This window comes from Bacillus rossius, chromosome 13 (genome assembly GCF_032445375.1).
Source record: "Bacillus rossius redtenbacheri isolate Brsri chromosome 13, Brsri_v3, whole genome shotgun sequence".
NCBI classification, from domain to species: Eukaryota; Metazoa; Arthropoda; class Insecta; order Phasmatodea; family Bacillidae; genus Bacillus; species Bacillus rossius.
Window position 1 is genome coordinate 12,265,589 of NC_086340.1, and position 20,657 is coordinate 12,286,245.

Here is a 20,657-nt window from a genome sequence, read left to right on the forward strand (position 1 = left end):
TGGGCGCTGACGCGCGGTGGCGGTGTGTCCCCTGCAGCGACGCGCGGTTCCAGTCGCTGGTGGACGCAGTGTGCGACGCGCTGCAAGAGCAGCAGCAGCAGCAAGCAGGCGCGGGCGGGCTCGCCAAGCTGGCGCTAGACGTGGGCCTGCGCACGGCCCAGGTGCTGCAGCTGTGCGCAGCGCTTCACCGCGCCCCCCGCCTCGCCGTGCTGCACCTGCCCCACCTGGGCTGCGGCCGCGAGGGCCTCAAGGCTGTCGCCAACCTGGTGCGCGCGCGGCCGCTCGTGGCGCTCAGCCTGGCCGGCAGCTGGGGCATGCGTCGCGAGGACCCGCCCTCGTCCAGCGGCGTCAGCGTCGGTGAGCTGCTCTACACCCGCCGTCTGTCGCTCCACACCCGCCCACCTGCCGCTCCACACCCGCCCACCTGCCGATCTGCACCCGCCCCCTGACGCTCTACACCCGCCACCTGCCACTCCACACCCGCCCCCTTGCCGCTATACCCCCGCCCCCTGCCCCTCTGCACACGCCCCCCTGCTGCTCCACACCCGCCCCCCTTCCGCTCCACACCCGCCCCCCTTCCGCTCCACACCCACCCCCTGCCGCTCTGCACCCGCCCCCTGCCGCTCCACACCCGCCCCCTGCCGCTCCACACCCGCCCCCTGCCGCTCCACACCCGCCCCCTGTGGCTCCACACCCGCCCCCCTTCCACTCCACACCCGCCCCCTGCCGCTCTGCACCCGCCCCCTGCCACTCTACACCCGCCCCCTTGCCGCTATACACCCGCCCCCCTGCCGCTCTACACCCGCCCCCCTGCCGCTCCACACCCGCCCCCCTGACGCTCCACACCCGCCCCCCTGCCGCTCTGCACCCGCCCCCTGCCGCTCTGCACCCGCCCCCTGCCCCTCTGCACCCGCCCCCTGCCCCTCTGCACCCGCCCCCTGCCGCTATGCACACGCCCCCTGCCGCTATGCACCCGCCCCCATGCCGCTCTACACCCGCCCCCATGCCGCTCTACATCCGCCCCCATGCCGCTCTACACCCGCCCCCCTGCCGCTCTACACCCCCCCCTGCCGCTCTACACCCGCCCCCTGCCGCTCTACACCCGCCCACCTGCCGCTCTACACCCGTCCCCTGCCGCGCTACACCCGCCCCCTGCCGCTCTACACCCGCCCCCTGCCGCTCTACACCCGCCCCCTGCCGCTCTACACCCGCCCCACTGCCGCTCTACCCCCGCCCACCTGCCGCTCCACACACTCCCCCCTGCCGCTCCACACCCGCCCACCTGCCGCTCCTTACACTCCCCCCTGCCGCTCCACACCCGCCCACCTGCCGCTCCACACCCGCCCCCTGCCGCTCCACACCCGCCCACCTGCCGCTCTACACCCGCCCCCTGCCGCTCTGCACCCGCCCCCTGCCGCTCTGCACCCGCCCCCTGCCGCTCTACACCCGCCCCCCTGCCGCTCTACACCCGTCCCCTGCCGCGCTACACCCGCCCCCTGCCGCTCTACACCCGCCCCCCTGCCGCTCTACCCCCGCCCACCTGCCGCTCCACACACCCCCCCCCCCTGCCGCTCCACACCCGCCCACCTGCCGCTCCACACCCGCCCACCTGCCGCTCCACACCCGCCCCCTGCCGCTCTACACCCGCCCACCTGCCGCTCTACACCCGCCCACCTGCTGCTCTACCCCCGCCCCCCTGCCGCTCTACCCCCGCCCACCTGCCGCTCCACACACTCCCCCCTGCCGCTCCACACCCGCCCACCTGCCGCTCCACACCCGCCCCCTGCCGCTCTACACCCGCCCCCCTGCCGCTCTACCCCCGCCCACCTGCCGCTCCACACACTCCCCCCTGCCGCTCCACACCCGCCCACCTGCCGCTCCACACCCGCCCCCTGCCGCTCTACACCCGCCCACCTGCCGCTCTACACCCGCCCACCTGCCGCTCTACCCCCGCCCCCCTGCCGCTCTACCCCCGCCCACCTGCCGCTCCACACACTCCCCCCTGCCGCTCCACACCCGCCCACCTGCTGCTCCACACCCGCCCCCTGCCGCTCCACACCCGCCCACCTGCCGCTCTACACCCGCCCCCTGCCGCTCTGCACCCGCCCCCATGCCGCTCTACACCCGCCCCCCTGCCGCTCTACACCCGCCCCCCTGCCGCTCTACACCCGCCCCCTGCCGCTCTACACCCGCCCCCTGCCGCTCTACACCCGCCCACCTGCCGCTCTACACCCGCCCACCTGCCGCTCTACACCAGCCCCCCTGCCGCTCTACACCCGTCCCCTGCTGCGCTACACCCGCCCCCTGCCGCTCTACACCCGCCCCCTGCCACTCTACACCCGTCCCCTGCTGCGTTACACCCGCCCCCTGCCGCTCTACACCCGCCCCCTGCCGCTCTACCCCCGCCCACCTGCCGCTCCACACATTCCCCCCTGCCGCTCCACACCTGCCCACCTGCCGCTCCACACACTCCCCCCTGCCGCTCCACACCCGCCCACCTGCCGCTCCACACCCGCCCCCTGCCGCTCTACACCCGCCCACCTGCCGCTCTACACCCGCCCCCTGCCGCTCTGCACCCGCCCCCCTGCCGCTCTGCACCCGCCCCCTGCCGCTCTGCACCCGCCCCCTGCCGCTCTACACCCGCCCCCTGCCACTCTGCACCCACCACTTACACACGTCCCTACCAGCGGTGTCAGCGTCGGTGAGTACTTCGCCCCTCCTCTGTCTCTAACCCCTTATTCCCCTCTACCCCCTCCTCCGCTTCTAACCACTCTCCCCCTCTAACTCCTTCTACCCAATGAAGCCCTTCCGTCCGCTGCGAGCAAGGAAAGACCCCGTCCCCGACACTCTGTAGGCGGTCAAATAAAAATAAACAGCAAAAAAAATTATGAAAAATTATTCGCGCATTTATCGGCGTGCACGATGGCACCGCCCACCGTTGCAGTTTCAGGCAGAAAACAAAATAAATAAAGTTTAAAACCAAAGTTTAACCACACCTCAAGGAATGAGCTTTTGAAATATGTAAGATTTCGAAAATCCCCTAATTCATCTTATTTATTTGTACGGTAACCGTGCACAATACATAATACCAAAGAGGAAGTAAAAGGCGCTCAACAGCCAATATATCTTAGCACAGAATATATTTTATAAAAAAAATAGTAAAGTAAAAATCTATACAAATAAATAAATTTTATACAGTTCCACTAAAATGTCTGAATAACTAACACTCTGCGCAGCTCATAATATACCATTTAAAAGTTTATACTTTCGTAGAGGCGTAGCTGGGGAGAGGTTTAAATTTAATGAAGTTTACCGATAATAGTTTCAATGTTCCAGTTTCGTGAAACGTCCATGAAAACTATAATGACTGCTAAAACGTTGTATACTATTCCCGCTAGTCCATCCAGGTCAAAATGTTCAACTCGCTTCACAGTTAAAGTGACCAACAAAGTTCTGAGCAAAATAAAGTCAAAACGAAGGCTGACAGCAATTACACACTTAATACGCAGTGTAGCGTTAAGGGGAGACTCACGCTGAACTCACGCTGTTCCCCCAAATGAAGACCCGAACCACAAATCAAATAAGGCAAAGAATTCAGTCTCTTCATTCTCAGAATTTTACCACATTTTTTTTTGTTTAACCAACAAAGGCTTACACCATCTTCGGGCCACACTTCCCGGCCTTAAACAGTGTTTCGGGGACAACGCTGTACCTTAGTTTTTGCTGTTGGTCGTGCTGGTGCCCGGCGCCGCAACTCAGGTCCTCGGCGCTGGGCACGGCCGGTCATCGCCGTGCCTCCGTGCCAAGCAGTCCTCCATCAGCAGCAACATCTCCCCCGAGCAGTTTCCAAATGTCTGGTAGGCGGGCCGAGCGGGCAGTGACGTGAGGGGGGGTTGCAGGCTCGGGGAGCGGCAGCAGCGGAGTCAGCACCTTGCAGCACCTCTGCAAGCAGTCCTCCGTCATCAGCAACATCTCGCCCAAGGCCGTCGGCTCGTCCTACTGCTTCTCGTCGCTGCCGCGCGGCGTGATGGGCGGCTACAACAGCCTGGGGCGGCCCGCCACGCTCCCGCGTCAGCCCCTGCTCGCCGACGGCTACAGCACTGGAGGGGACAGCAAGCGCAACTCGGACTCGGTGCTGTGCCAGAGGCTGTTCCACCCGCTGCCCTCGTGCGACTCGAGCGTGCACGCGGGCTCGGGCTTCCACGACGTGTTCGAGGCGGTCCGCGACCCCGCCTGCAAGCTCAGGAGCCTCAACGTCAGCAAGTGTCTGCTGGGTGAGCCGTGCATGCTTCTGTACCGTCAGAAAGTGTCTGTAGGGTGAGCTGTACGTGCTTCTGTTCTGAGCGACACCTTCTGCAAGTGTGTGTAGGGTGAGCTATACGTGCTTCTGTTCTGAGCGACACCTTCTGCAAGTGTCTGTAGGGTGAGCTATACGTGCTTCTGTAGCGAGCTTCACTGTCTGCAAGTGTCTGTAGGGCGAGCTATACGTGGTTCTGTTCTGAGGAACCCCTTCTCCAAGTGTCTGTAGGGTGAGCTATACGTGGTTCATTACTGATCTCCACTGTCTGCAAGCGTCTGTAGTGTGAGCTATATGTGCTTCATCATTACTTAGCTCCACTGCTGGATGAGCTATACGTGCTTCTGTTCTGAGGATCCCCTTCTGCAAGTGTCTGTAGGGTGAGCTATACGTGCTTCTGTTCTGAAGAACCCCTTCTCCAAGTGTCTGTAGGGTGAGCTATACGTGGTTCATTACTGATCTCCACTGTCTGCAAGCGTCTGTAGTGTGAGCTATATGTGCTTCATCATTACTTAGCTCCACTGCTGGGTGAGCTATACGTGCTTCTGTTCTGAGGATCCCCTTCTGCAATTGTCTGTAGGGTGAGCTATACGTGCTTCTGTTCTGAGCGACACCTTCTGCAAGTGTCTGTAGGGTGAGCCATACGTGCTTCTGTTCTGAGCGAAACCTTCTGCAAGTGTCTGTAGGGTGAGCTATACGTGCTTCTGTTCTGAGCGACACCTTCTGCAAGTGTCTGTAGGGTGAGCCATACGTGCTTCTGTAGCGAGCTTCGCTGTCTGCAAGTGTCTGTAGGATGAGCTATACGTGCTTCTGTTCTGAGCGACACCTTCTGCAAGCGTCTGTAGGGTGAGCTATACGTGGTTCTGTTCTGAGCGACACCTTCTGCAAGTGTCTGTTGGGTGAGCTATACGTGCTTCTGTTCTGAGCGACATCTTCTGCAAGTGTCTGTAGGGTGAGCTATACGTGCTTCTGTAGCGAGCTTCGCTGTCTGCAAGTGTCTGTAGGGCGAGCTATACGTGGTTCTGTTCTGAGCGACACCTTCTGCAAGTGTCTGTAGGGTGAGCTATACGTGCTTCTGTAGCGAGCTTCGCTGTCTGCAAGTGTCTGTAGGGTGAGCTACACGTCATTCTGTTCTGAGCGACACCTTCTGCAAGTGTCTGTAGGGCGAGGTATACGTGCTTTTGTTCTGAGCGACACCTTCTGCAAGCGTCTGTAGGGTGAGCTATACGTCATTCTGTTCTGAGCGACACTTTCTGCAAGTGTCTGTAGGGTGAGCTATACGTGCTTCATTACTAAGCTCCACTGTCTGCAAGTGTCTGCTGGGTGAGCTGTATGTGCTTCATTAGAGAGTTTCAACGTCAGCGAGTTTTTTTTTTTTGATTAGCTATGCATACTTTTTGGGATACATAGGCCTACACGTTTCTCAGTAACTCTATCTTGAATTGAGGAGGAAATGAGTTGTGATTCCGTAGCGTAGTCGGCAAAGCACCTGGCTACAGTGCGGAGGCTATGGGTTTGAATCCCGGGTTAGGCATGGGTGTAATTTGTTTTCCCTTAATACACCAACAACCACAAATACAATATCAAAATTACTCGGGGTGACATAAAAATACAACATTAAGAGGGGTGAGATGGTTGGCACACTGGTGATTGTCAAAAATTGCCAGTGTGCCACCCATCTTTAAAAAAAAATAATAAAGTTTGGTCAGATAACTTGCCTTTCACGAAAGCAATCGGAGTTCTATTCCTGGCGGTGTTAATCCGTATTTATTTTTTCGTACCTGGGAAACATGGCATGCGTTTCCGTGGATCGTCTGGGCTTTGCGTTCATTCCATTTTCTTCCACAAATGCATGTCGCCAAATCTCCATTCTCGTCTCGTCACGTCACCAATCATTGTATTTACAATGACCCCTATGTCACTAAAAAGTACAAGTTTATAAAGTCTAATCATAAGCTTTTAAACACACAAAAAAAAGTTTTCACAAAAATCAGTCCAGTAGTTTTTGCGTGAAGCTTGAACGAACAAAGACGTGACGAACTTCACTAAGCGCCACGGATCTCACCAAAGATGAGTTAAAAAAAAAAAAAATATTTAGTTGAATTGTTGCATCTCCGACTCCCGTCTATTTTCAAGCTTTAAAAAAACCAGCAAGTTTAAAAAAAAACCGTCCATGAAGTTTTTGCGTAATATTCGAACAAACAGACAGTATGCTACCAAGCCCGTTCACGTAAATGAAGGAGAATATGTGTTATCAACAGTGTAATGCAGTGGTTCCCAAACTTTTTCAACTGGCGACCCACCTTTCCTTAATAGGAGTACCTCCACGGACTATCGGTCCACGGTGGAGTAAAAACCTTATTTTTATTTGCAAATAAATAAATATATATGTGATTTTTTTTAAGATACCAATTGATTATAGATAAACAATTTGTGTTCTGATTTGATAGTGGTTGACAAAATATAAGCACTTTGTAGCAAAAACAGTTATTTATTTAACAATCGATAAGGTGTTTTGCACCCAATTCGATATGTTTCGATTTTTTCTTATCTTTTCCTGATGGTTTATTCGATGGTTTCTGATACATAGTTTTAGGATCGAGTCGCGACCCCACCTGTAACCCTTACGCGACCCACTAGTTTGGTAACCGCTGGTGTAATGCCGGTGTTAATTACGTGTTTTAAAAGTTGAGATGACTGTTATAGTTTACCATCGCGAAGGAGAAGCCTAAAATGTCTATCAAGTTCTGTCCCTGCCCGAACACGCCCGAATATTCACCTTTTGGCCAACCTCTGGATTTGTTTTATTTTTTGCGCAGGAAAAAATGAATTCAAATTTTTAAAAGTGGTCGGTTAGGTTAGCTACATTAAAACACTTTAAACCACTATGGACGGTTAGTTAGGTTAGTATAGCTAGATTAAAATAAACAGAGATATATAAATAAACCCGAGGTTGGCGGAACGTGAATATTCGGGCGTGTTCGGGCAGGGACAGAACTTGATGTACATCTTAGGCTTCCCCCGTCCCCTACATTCTTTCCCTTCATCCCTTATTCGTCGTGTCGCTCCCTCCCCTTTCACAAGCTCCGCCCAAGCGACCGTCATCTGCGACCGGGTTCTGCGCACATTGGCCGTGGTGTTGTTCCAGGCGAATTCTAAACTGATACTAAAGTACTTGATACTTGAATAGTGTACTCGTTTGCAGTACTTGATACAGGCGTGTATCATTACAAAGTAGCAGATTGATACTCTGCAACCCACCTCTACCTGTAACCCTTAACGCGACCCAGTAGTTTGGGAACCGCTGGTGTAATGCCAGTGTTGAGACGACTGTTGTAGTTGACCGTTGCGAAGTGTGGCAGGTTGGCTGAGGGTTGTAACCACGCGCAGGCGCCGAGGACGCGCTGTGCCTGGGCGAGACGGTGCGCCGCACCGGGTGCCTGGACGCGCTCAAGCTGGAGGGAGGCACACGCCTGGGCGAGGTGCTGCCCGCCGTGCTGGGGGTCGCAGACAACTGCTCCCTGCAGCTGCTCGACCTGGGCTCGCAGCGCCTCGTGCTGGACGACGGGCCCACGCAGCTCGTCTGCCAGTCGCTGGCCAAGAACTCCAGCCTGCGTCTGCTCAGCCTCGAGGGGTGGACCTTCCGCATCGAGGTGGGCGAGCGTACCTTTCCCCTTTCCCTCCTCACCATCCCCTCCCCATCCTCCTCTCCGCCCCTTCCCCGCCCCTCTCGAATCCCCTCCCAATCCATCCCCTCTACACCCCTCCCTCAATTCCACCCCTCCCCCAACAAAACTCCTCCCCCGCCCCTCTCGAATCCCCTCCCAATCCCCTCCCTCTACACCCCCCCTCCTCACCCCACTCCCCACTTCTCTCAACACCTCCCCCGCCCCTCTCTAATTCCCTCCCAATTCATCCCCTCCACACCCCTCCCCCGCTCCTCTCTACCCCTGCCCCGCTCCTCTCCACCCCTCCCCCACTCCTCTCCACTCCTCTCCAACCCTCCCCACTCCTCATCACCCCCCCCCCCCCATTTTCACACAACTCCTCCCCCGCCCCTCTCTAATCCCCTCCCAATACATCCCCTCTACACCCCTCCCCCTCCTCTCCCTCTCACAACTCCTCCCCCGCCCCTCTAGAATCCCCTCCCAATCCATCCCCTTCCCTCACAATTTTACCCCTCCCCTCCCCCCCTCTACCCGTCCCCCTTCCTATCCTTAAAGTGTGAAATTTTGTAGTAGTATACAGTTTTTTTTCCTAACCTAAATTAAAACTAAGTGTGTAAGGGAGGGGTCTAGGCAGGGAAGACTCTAAGTGCGTCTCAGGGCAAGCCCAATACGCTCTAAACATGCGGGTTTTTAACCATGCAGAAAAGGTCACGTGCATCATGTGCTAGGAGGGGATTGGCCAGCCATGGCAGACATTTTCGCCATGACTAACTCCCCTCACTCTTAATTCTAGACTAAAACTAGATAAGTTGGGCCCAGGTAAAACCTCCATAGACAGAGGGAAAACCCTGGGCACATACATGCGGGATGCAAAGGTCATGCATTATTACAAGCAGGTGGATTACAGGAATAGAAGGATGGTCCTGGAAGAAGAGTGGGGCGTGGTAGAAGTTCTACTATGCAAGGGGTGGGGCACTTGGACTTTTAGTCCGCATTGGTTTGGTCAGGTCTGGTCTTTTGGGGGCGGCTTATGCCGTTTCCCGTCGTGCTGCCAGTTAGCACTCATTGTGGCTGTGTAATATGATCGTGTAAGTGGGGCGGTCGCGAACTGTGGCGTCGGACTAGACTCCAGAGTGGTGACATAGCTTCAGGTCGACCTGTCGCCAGTAAAAGGCTGTCGGTCAGTTAGAGAAATTGCGACCATCTGTCATTGAAAAGTCCTAGCTGCAGTACTACGCTGTGTGAGCTGCGGTCGCGAGCAGGGCATCGAGCCAGACTCCAGAATTGTGACATAGCTTCAGGTCGACCTGTTGCCAGCAAAAGGCAGTCGGTCAGTTAGAGAAATTGCCACCTTCTGTCATTGAAAGGAATCCCCTCCCAATCCATTCCCTCTACACCCCTCCCCCCTTCACGCAACTCTTCCCCCGCCCCTATAGAATCCTCTCCCAATCCATCCCCTCCCCTCTCCCCCTCCCCCTCAATTCCACCCCTCCACTCCCACCCCCTCTACCCCTCCCCCCTCCTACCCTTAAAGCGTGAAATTTTGTAGTAGTATACAGTTCCGAATTGACCATCCTTAAAAAATATTTTTACTTTATTATTCATTATAATATTGTTCCCCCCCCCCCCCCCCCAAAAAAAAAAACATAGAAACATGAGTTTTTTTTCGGGGATTTTGTGAAAATAAAATTGATATTGATTTATGAGTGATGTAACAAATACAAGTTTTAGTATTAGTGGCTACAAAAACTTAATTATTTAGATTCTTGTCATTGGCAATGGCCCGAGGCCTGACGGTGTGAGGGGAGTAGTGGGGTAGCGAGGACCCTTGTTATCCGGGCGAGGCACGCGTGGGCCATGCCTTAACGTCAGCGGCCGTTCAGCCCCCGAACCCGGCGATGGGTCGTGGTCCAGTCTGCGTCCGTAACAAAAATACTTATACTACTTGTTTCACTTGCCCTTTTTACCCTGCAGGAGGAGGGCTCGCTGTCGGTGTTCCTGTCGTTCCTGCAAAGCACGTGCATACGGGACCTGGTGCTGGCCAACTGCCGGCTTCACCTCGCCATCCACGACGGCCACCTGTCGGGCCTCGGGCGGCACGACGACTCCGTGGCGGAGCTGCTGACGTCGCTGCCCGACTTCGTGTGCCCGGCGGTGGTGTTCCTGCGGCTGGGCGGCTTCCAGGTACATCTCATAGTTCAGTCGTTGTGAATGCTGGTGGTGTGAAGTGTGTTCCTAAACTTGTGCAAGTGAGGTTATGTTCCCGTATGTATAACTTGATAAATTAGAATAAACATCCAGCGCATGTATTATTTGAACTGTTTGATTTGACCGTGTTTTTTCCACCACACCAAGCTTGTAGTTAGTATTAGTGATATTAATCGTGTTCCTAAACTTGTCCCAGTGTATTTTTGTGCAAGTGAGGTTATGTTCCTGTATGTATAATTCAATAAATTAGAATAAACATTCAGCGCATGTGTTATTTGAATTGTTTTATTTGACCGTGTTTTTCTAAACACGCCAAGCTTGTAGTTGGTTTTAGTGAATATGAATTGTGTTCCTAAACTTGTCCAAGTTTATTTGTGTAAGTGAGGTTATGTTCCCGTGTGTATAAATTAATAAATTAGAAATGAACATTCAGCGCATGTATTATTTGAACTGTTTGATTTGACCGTGTTTTTCTAACCACGCCAAGCTTGTAGTTAGTATTAGTGAATATGAATTGTGTTCCTAAACTTGTCCAAGTTTATTTTTGTGTAAGTGAGGTTATGTTCCCGTGTGTATAAATTAATAAATTAGAAATGAACATTCAGCGCATGTATTATTTGAACTGTTTGATTTGACTGTGTTTTTCTAACCACGCCAAGCTTGTAGTTAGTATTAGTGAATATGAATTGTGTTCCTAAACTTGTCCAAGTTTATTTTTGTGTAAGTGAGGTTATGTTCCCGTGTGTATAATTTAATAAATTAGAATAAACACTCAGCGCATGTATGATTTGACTGTGTTTTTTTGTACCACGCCAAGCTTGTGGTGAGGCGGACGGAGATGACCCTCGCACTGCCCCCCAGGTGACGGTGAACGACCGGATGGCCCTGCGCGGGCCGCACCTCCTGCCCTTCCTGAAGGGCTTCACCCACCTCAGCGACCTGGACCTGAGCCTGGACAAGAACTCGAGCGCGGGCAACCCGCTCCTGGTGGACGACCGCTCACTCTCCGGGTTCTTCGCCACCCTGTCCAGCTCGTTCCGCACCCTGCAGTCGCTCAAGATGAGCCACTGGCGCGTGTGCCTGGACGAGGGCGAGCGCACCCTGCGGGCCGTGGGGCGCTCGCTAAGGACCTGCTCGCTCAGCCACCTGGAGGCCGCAGGGCTGGGCGTCACCGACACGGCGCACAAGGCCTCGCTGGAGCACCTCTTCCTGCAGGCGGTGGTCGCCAACCTGAGCTACCTGAGCCGGCTGGGGGTGGCCGGGGTCGCGCTGACCCCGGGCCAGGCGGCCGCCGTGGGCAAGTGCGTGCGCGACCGCTTCCCGGGCACCGCCCTCGAGCTGGGCGCCAAGGACGTGGGCGCGGTGGCCGTCAAGGCGCTGGTGGCCGCGCTCGAGGAGGGCAACAAGGTGGAGGTGGCGTACCTGGGGGGCGCCGCCTGCAGCCTCCGGGTGCAGAGGGTGCTCAAGAGCCACAAGCTCAAGGGCAGGTTCCGTCGATTCACTTCGCTCAAGGAGTAACCTGGCGAGTCGCTTATTCCAATTCTCTCGCCATTACCATCACAGGGAAAAAAAACCCAAATAATTCAAGGATTATTTTTTCATGTTCAACATCTTAGCACTCGGTAGGAGTAATTATTTGATTGGAATGGAAATCGCAAGTGCTAAACCTTCTGCGGTGGATGGCGCGAACCAAAGTTTACGACAGAGCCAAAGGGAAAACTTTGTAGTATTATAACTGTTAAAGTGGATTTTTTAACAAGACGAGCTGCATTTGATAAAATTTTTCTCTCGTAGAAAATCAGGTCCAAAGCCGTGGTTTTAGTACTTTTTTCAAGGTTTTTTTTTTTTCTTTCTTGGGAGACGTTACGTTATTGCAGTTAAAAATTTTGGGTCTGCTGATCAAATGATTCGATAGAAAATGTAGCTGCTCTGGCAACGAATTCTAGCAGCGGGCATGGAAACTATATATTATTCGTATCAAGAAATATATTTTGAAAACACAATTTTTTTTTCATAGATTCATCACACTCTGCATTATTTTTAAGAAATCTACGTTAAATGTTGTTGAGTGATTTTTAATATTATAAGTGTATTTGCAACATGAAAACATATGATTTTTCTCGTTACCGAGATTAGAAGTCACGCATCTCTGGCGAGCACTGAGAGTTCGCTCACACTTTTTTTTTAATGATGATTTTTCTCATAAATTTAAGTTATACCAGAGATTTATTTTCATTAGTACCGTTTACACATACACATTATTTTCTTCCCCATTCCAGCCCATATCTAAGTGTTGCAAAAAGTTTTCTTCTCATTCCTTTTTGGTCGTAAGTACATGTATGAGCACTGACTATATTGTTATCGACAGTAATTCGATAAAATATTTTATAGTTGCCAGCTGCAATAGTGAATTGTGATATCTATATAACAGTTGCTTGTTTTGAATGTGTATATTTTATAGTTTTTTGCAACCAACAAATTTAGAGGTCAGGGAAAATACAGGATTCATATAATCACATGTTGCTAGCCACTCTGTATTTTTGAGAGTTTTTCCAGTAAATTAATTTTTTTCGCAAGATATATACTCAACTATTTTTTTGAGCTGTGGTCACAAATACGAACACTCGTGCGACTTTTAAATGCTATTAGATATTATTCAGTAAATGTTTTTTGAGAACATTTGGCACGAATCATAAAATGTGAGAGAGGTATAGATGCAGATTCACGTGAAAAGCCCTGAAACATTGGTGATGAGAAAAAAATAAAATAACAAACTCTGCAACTGAGACACTCGCAATTTTAATAAATAATTTTCCTAGAAAACTAGCTACTTTATTTCTTTTCTTTTGGAAATATGGTGCTAAAATTTCATTCAAAATGAATGTTTAAACACCTGATTTTATCAAGGGCTTCCCAAGCTCATGTTATATAAACTTACTTTATTGATATGCTCTAAAAAGAGATTTTTAGTAGTTGTGTGGTTATATATTTTTCCTACATCACACTAAGACCATGCCTCAATTTCAGGAAGCTCCTCCGTTTCTTTCTCAAAAAATCATAAAATTTTACAAATTCAAGCTTATTTATTATTAGTTTTGAAACCACACATTATACAACTAAATACTAAGGTTATTTTTAAAGACATATGGTAGACTGATAGTCTTTTTTCTTCTATGTGTCTTTCTGTTGTGCTTTAAGTTGAAGAATTTGACATGTATTTTTGAAAATCAAGTCATTACCGTACTTACTTTTTCCAGTCATTCAGATTTTATTTGCACCTCAAATTCTCCCGCCTCTCAAAAACTGGCGCTAGGCTCAAATGCCTGATTGGCCCGTTAGTAAATCAGGAGGATCAGTCTAAGACTTTTACACTTTTGAACGAGGAACATGATAGCATATCACAAATGATAATGGCTGCTGTGGTTTAATACTAAATTCATATATGGCTGTCATCTAGCACATACACTGTTAAGATAAAAAAAAAAACAGTGCCATAATAATGTTACACTGAACATGACTTTTATGTTAAAACATGTACTCAAATTATTTCATTTTATTTTTTGGTTCAGTATAGCATATATTAGTTTTCCTAGTAACTTTAATTTTTATGTCTTCTAATATAAACATAACAAATGTATTTACCTATTAAATATTGGTATCATTCAGTTTACTTCTGCCACAGAAATACTTGAATTATGCACTGTATTAGTAGCCTACAAAGTTTTAGAGATCAACCTACAAACCTACAAAAATTATTTATTCTTAACTAGCAAAGTTATTTCTAAAAATATTTTTGACACTACTACAGTTATTTCAACGCAGTCAAAAGAGTTTTAGGTTATCTCCACCAAATGTAATATTCCTATTTAATTTCAGTTTTATAAACCAGTAGATATTAAAGGAACCGAGAGAAAAATTGAATATTACAGTAGGAAATTATACACATTTATTGTATGTGTAAATGACTCAAACTTGTATTTTTACTTATTGTGTGTTAGACAAAAGACATGCCCAGCAATAACAGCTTAAACCTGTGCGTGTAATTTTTCTTCGTATAAAACATTTTAACTGACAACATCAGACAGTTATATAACATTGTATATTTGGCTCCATGCATATGTATTTCAAATCAAAATGTTGAAAGCTGTGTTTAGGAAGCTAAGCTTATATGGACATTATAACATACAATTTCATAGTCGTCCTCAAGTATAAATGGTTTTAGTCGACATTTAACAACCAGCCAACTTTGTACATTTTGTACTGTATTTTTCATGTTTAATATGTAAACTTTGAGTAAATGTTGCCAAAAAAAATTGGTACATAGTGAAAATTGATAATAATTACATGTTTGTTCTTATCCGGCTTACATATTACTCCATACTTCTATACAACTTCATAAATGGAAAATGAACTACCTATGTGAATTTTCATGTTTGATACTTTGTACGGAATGAAACTGTATTAAATTATTCTCATCGAAAATCTGCAATGTTTATGCTAAAAAGTTGAAAAAAATTTTTTGCTGTAATGTCTTAAAAGCATATGGGTATTGAGTCACGAGATATTGTTTGCAATACAGCTGTTGAAGTAAGCCGTGCACATTGTAAATATTTGGATGTAATGTTGTTTTATTGTTTCAAAGAGACTTTCTGAAAAAACTGAAGGAGCTTGTGAAAGTTCAGCAATCAGTACGGAAAGATTATTCTGCTAAAATCTGCACTTGGGTATGAAAACTTGAGGTGTATCAAGAAACTAATGCATAAATTTTTTTGTGAAATGCATTCAATTACATCCAAAGAAAGCATAAAAAAACATATCCCTTAACTAAGATGGCATAGTTAAGTGTTGTTGCTGCATCATTAAGAATTAAATGAGTGTGTTAGTTATCGCAAAAAATCTGTACATATGTGTTTGGAAACTACACACCAACACTCAGATTGTTTTGATTTTTTAAAGCAAATGATGGAGATGTATGTCTGTTAAAACATTTGTGTGTAAGAATGGCTTAGTTAAATATGTTTAAAATTGGCAAAAAAAAAAAATAGTTTTTCATTACATATAGATCTGAAACGTTCTGAAATTTTATTAATCTCTAAACATGTAAATAATGTTTTGAACTTGTTAAAAATTTCATAAAATACTATCTACGTTATGTATTTAAAATAACTTCCCTTTCTGACAGTGAAACTTTAGCTTCACATAGTTTAAATCTAGGTGATTGGGTAAATAATAAATCTTTCATAATTTTTTTTCCCCAAGAAATTTATGTAATTCATGTTTATTTTTCACTACAGTTCCAAACAGAAATAATTAAATGTGATTTAATTGTTGTTGATATTACGTGGGATTTGGCAGGATGAACGTGTTATGCTCCATTAATGTTATACTTTGGAATAAAATTGTTATTGAATGTCCATGCCACTATACATGAATGCATTTAATAAACTTTAAGGTGGTTGACTTCCTGATTAACATTTCTACTGGAAAAGTATAGTCAGTGACTGAAGGCCACTTGCGTGTATTTGTAAAAAAATATCATCCGTGAATAGCACACAAACCTACAAACGTATGTTTTATCCAGTATCATTTATGGTACTTAAAAATGTTATGTATTTAGTGCATGTATGCTTGTGAAGTGTGTTAAAGACAGCCGTCACATCATGCAAGTAGTAGCTTTCGTAGAAAACTTTATTGAAAGTGGACTATGATGAAAGTGTACCTAATTCAGTAAATTGAGGAAGATTTTACTACGTACATAGTTTATGAAAGTAATATTAGAGTTTTAAAATGCTATACATATATAGTGTACATTTCAGAGTGTTAAAAATTTGTGATAAAATGTGTTGTTTATTTAAAGATAATGGTCCTAATATGTAAATATGATTACGTTGTGAATGAATAACTGTTTGAGTTTATAAGTTTGAGGTACATGTTATTGTTGTGCATTTTACCACATAGCAGCATATCTAAATGTTAATATGTTTGATAATGTAAGGAATATTTACTACTGAGTAAATAGTTGCCATGTAGATTTTTATATTTTGTATTACTTTATAAGGTAAAAATAGGGTTTCATTTTAGTCTAAGCAGTATTGCCATAATATTGTAAGTTATTAGTACCTATTTATATTTAAAATTATTTTTAAAACTTTCGGTTTTTAAATTGCACTAGAAATAGCAGTTTGTGATACAAAAAAATATTAACGCAAGTATTTTTTTAGAAAATCTATTTTATCACAAGTCTAAACACAATATTTTATTTTGCCTACAGTATTGCTGTGGCCACGCTTGCATCCAAAATGTGACATTTTTATTAGCAGGATTAAGAAGCCCTTCGCTCTCTCTAACAGTAAAACAATTTTTTGTTTTTTTTAAGTACAACCAAACTTATTTGTATTTTTAGGTCAATATTTTACAGCAGGTTGTTCATGAAAAATATTTAAGAACTGATTTAGTGTCAGAAATACATTTTGGTAATTACTTGCACTGTTGCAAGAACACAGAAGCGCAAATCTGTAGGATTTGTGGTTGGGGGGGGGGTGTTTATCCGATATAATACAAGTCCGATACAGTGCTCATGTGTTGAACACTGCCCATATTTTAGCCTATGTATACATATGCAAGTAATGAACAGAAAACTTTTACGTGTACAGAAAGTTTTCCATAAAACGTGGTTTTGGCATTTACGTTTATCAACCCTGTTTCACACTCACTATTTCACAAGCGAGGGGCTTCTTAATTTCAGGGAGGAACTGGGGCCCCCTGCTTTCCCCCCCCCCCCCACACACAACCTTGGATCTATGCCCATGAAAGAACATATCAGTGATTCCCTTCATATTATAAGTTATTACTGTGTTGTTCATAAGTCACTAAATGGCACAAAACCACATGACGTAAGCAAGCTATATAAACAATTGTGGCTGCTTGGAAAAATAAAATACTATAATAGTTTAACTGTCTTCTGACTTGCTAGTGTGTAACACATTTATCACATTTTAGCATGCAGATCATTTTTCCAGTCACCAATCATGTAAGATAATTTTCTTTCCCCCCCATCCCCTTTTCTTTAAATAAGCCGTATTAGTTTGGCATTGGCTGTGAACTTGTTTAAAATAAAAATTAAGAAATGTATTTTAAAGATTGCATATTGTATTTATAGATATGTTGTTGATATTAAATTATATATGAAAAGGTTAACTGTTTGCTTCAGTCTACAAAACAATGGACCCTAAATAACATTTAGCGGTGCCCGAAGTTTCCTATGTTGTAGTTATTAAAAAAAAATTAGTAATAGCATATACTGATGTATAATTTTTACATAAAAATTAATGATTTTCTTACAAAACAAACAAAAATGAAAAACTGGTTCCATACATGCGCTTGAAGATGTTCAGCCAAAAAGAAATTTTGTAGACCAGGCAGTAAACTGTATTGCATTGCGATGCTTAATATTGTTGCTTGATTAATTGTGAGTTTTACCTGTTCCATGCCACATGTGTGCTTGGTGTCAACACGTAAATACACACAATCTCTTTACATCTGCAGAGATTACTACATTCTTGAGTTTTTGATTTCAATCCTTTTCTACCCTGTGATCACACTGTGTCCCCTAGTTCAAATGCATTTATCGTTGGATGTGTCACGCAAGAATGATAATGATTGTAGAGGTAGTTAAAACTCAAGCTGTACCCGAATACATAGGGATGCATCCATTACATAACTGCAGCCACAATGTAGAGGACGCATTTCTAATGGGTGGTTAGTATCCGAGTACTTCAACTGCATGCAACCATCTGTTGACAGTTGGTCGTACTAATGAGCACGTAGCCATTTTGAGTCATGATATCTAAGAATATTCAGCTAAATGTAAATAATGACCAATTTAAAAAAAAAATGTAATGTGTCGTGAATATTATAAATGTCAGCAATCTAAATAAAAAAATTTTTATGAATCTCAAAATATTAAAAATACTTATAAGCTTAAGTTCACCTTTCGATAATTTTTATTGACGTTTTTATTTGTCTCTTTCTGAGTTATCACTTATGCTTATAATGTTTTAAACAAATCTTATGACAAAAATGTACAGTAGTGTCATATACAAACTAAATAAAACATAATTCCGAAAGTAATGAATGTAGGGACGCATCATTGGATTTGGAAGCAATGCAAAGATGGTCATGTACTCTACGATGCACTTCTAGAGGATTTTCTAGGCTTGTATTTGGATGCAGCTTCAGTGTCACACGCTAAGTTGATTTTATATTTAATTGTTGCATTAATTGCTTATTGTTGAGGGCTTATGCTCCTAATCTTGCTCTATCAAGGCTCAAAATCCCTGTAGAGCTGTGGAACTGTTTAGATGTGTTTCGACAGACAGATATATAAGCGTGTGTTATAGTTACTTACATTACACATGTACACATACATTCTGACCAGATAGATAAAATACACACAAAGTGTGCAATGTAATTTATATAATGTTGAATGTTTGATTTTACAGTTATCTCACCCTTTGTGCAGAAAATCAACTAAGCCTTTACATCTCTGGGCATTATAGGTCAGTCCAGATTTATTCAATATCATAAATATTGTACAAATGAGTTTCATACCAGGGTTTTTAAGACTTTATTACGCTTAATTTGTTAACGTATTGGATGTACGTTGGGCACATGCAGTTACCACCAGTCAGTATAGTTATAATTATATCTCGGTTTCAAACATAAAATTATTTTAATACAATGCTTTGCTTTGTATAGTTCGCTCCGACTAGCATAGGTCAGCGGTGAACAGAGATACGTTTATTTCAAGACCACCGAGTATGAGATTCCTATCAGTTTTATATTTTAATTTTACTGTAAAATACTTCACTCTCAGTAAATGTAATTGTTGCTTTAAGTTGGCTTTAAGTGATGTAGTTTATTTCAATTTAGCCAGCAAAACAGTTTTTTAATAGCGCCCTTGGTGTCTTATCAATGGTCCTGAGTTATGCTGGAAGTGCACAGGATAAACGGTAGTCTTACTGCGACGGCTTGTTTTCTCCTACTTCACTCCTTATTACAGCATTTTTTGAGTGCTGCCCTATCCCACGAAGTAATAATGCTTCACACACTAAATTACGCATCAGTGGAAAACTGGATGCCTCTGAAATCAGCTAACACCTGATTTACGTCAGTGCTTCGCAGTGGCATCTTCCTGCCATGGATCTTAAACATAGAAGAAATATTTTCAGTTATGAAATTTGAAAATCACAAATTAAAATAGACGGCTCCTATGGGTTCGCTGGACTGCACTTGACCAACATCGCCAAACGCAGCAGACACACAAGCAAGACGTCAAATTTTCTGTAAAAGGAAGAAATATCACTTTTTTAAAATGATTCATGCAATGGGTAATTATGATTTACTACAATTTTTTGGATATACACCATAATATCTGTTTATCTTCATCATTGTGTTTGTACATTTGCTGCTTTGTCCAAGTTTTGTTGTCTGCTTTTACTGTTATTTTTGAAATTGTCTCATTACTGATAGCTGACTATGTTCATCTGTCCTGTTATAATTTTTTTTTGTGTGTGACTTAATTCCTTCCACAAAATTCTTGTGATGTTTGATGTTTAAGTTTGAATGTGTTCGTCTGTTTAGTTATCATTGTGTTGTTCATAATAACTGTTTCCTTTCATCATTGGGTTAATCTTTTTTTTTTTTTACCTCAGCTAATTTAGGCTTGTTTTCTATGGTTTTTTTTCTTTTTTTTTTTTTCTTTTTCTTCTCCATTGTCACCACTCACCACCTCCGGCTAGCTCAAATTGGTGATGAGTGGAACATACATACAGATTGCAGGTCACGAAGAAAGAAGAAATTTATACGCAAAGTTCGATGTATTACCTGTTGTATTTATTTACGTAAAAATCACCCTATATTTCGTACAACAGAACACGAGAAAAAAAAAACTAACTTTACATAAAACAAATAATAGGGAAGCCTTCATTTCACATACGAGAGAGCCACACCCAAAGTTCATGCTCGCGTTTTTTTTTCCGTACCACAACAGTTGTATTTATTTGGGATGTAGCTTACTCATACGTCATAGGTACCCGTACGCAGTTCTATATCATTGTATAAATCGGTGTGGCATTAAATTTTGCGGTCGATTAGGATAGGTTAGCTACATTATAAATACTTTAAAACATTGTGGATGGTTGGTTATATTAGGTAAGTATAGCTAATTTAAAAATACCTACTGTAAAATCATTTTATGGTTGCTTAAAAAAAAAAACTTTTTAATATGTAGCTATCCAGGGCTAGGAAACCCTTTACATGTTGACTTTATTGACATGTTCTATATTCTTTTAAGAATCTGTTGAACGAATTTTGAAATAAATAAATAAATAAATTTCACAGTATCTTTAATGTAGCTATCCTAACCAAATCAACCGTCCACAATGTTTTAAAGTAGGTATTTATAATGTAGCTAACCTAACCTA

At 45.3% G+C, this 20,657-nt stretch overlaps 1 protein-coding gene across 1 annotated transcript; it reads left to right on the forward strand.

The window, feature by feature from the left end:
* The first annotated feature begins 300 nt into the window (after nucleotides 1–300).
* LOC134538244 (uncharacterized) lies at nucleotides 301–17,729 on the forward strand. The gene is made up of 5 exons (XM_063379394.1): nucleotides 301–357; nucleotides 3,900–4,274; nucleotides 7,688–7,950; nucleotides 9,940–10,149; nucleotides 11,035–17,729. The coding sequence occupies exons 1-5, from the start codon at nucleotides 315–317 to the stop codon at nucleotides 11,689–11,691; spliced, it is 1,548 nt and encodes a 515-aa protein (XP_063235464.1). The 5' UTR covers nucleotides 301–314; the 3' UTR covers nucleotides 11,692–17,729.
* The last annotated feature ends 2,928 nt before the right edge of the window (nucleotides 17,730–20,657 follow it).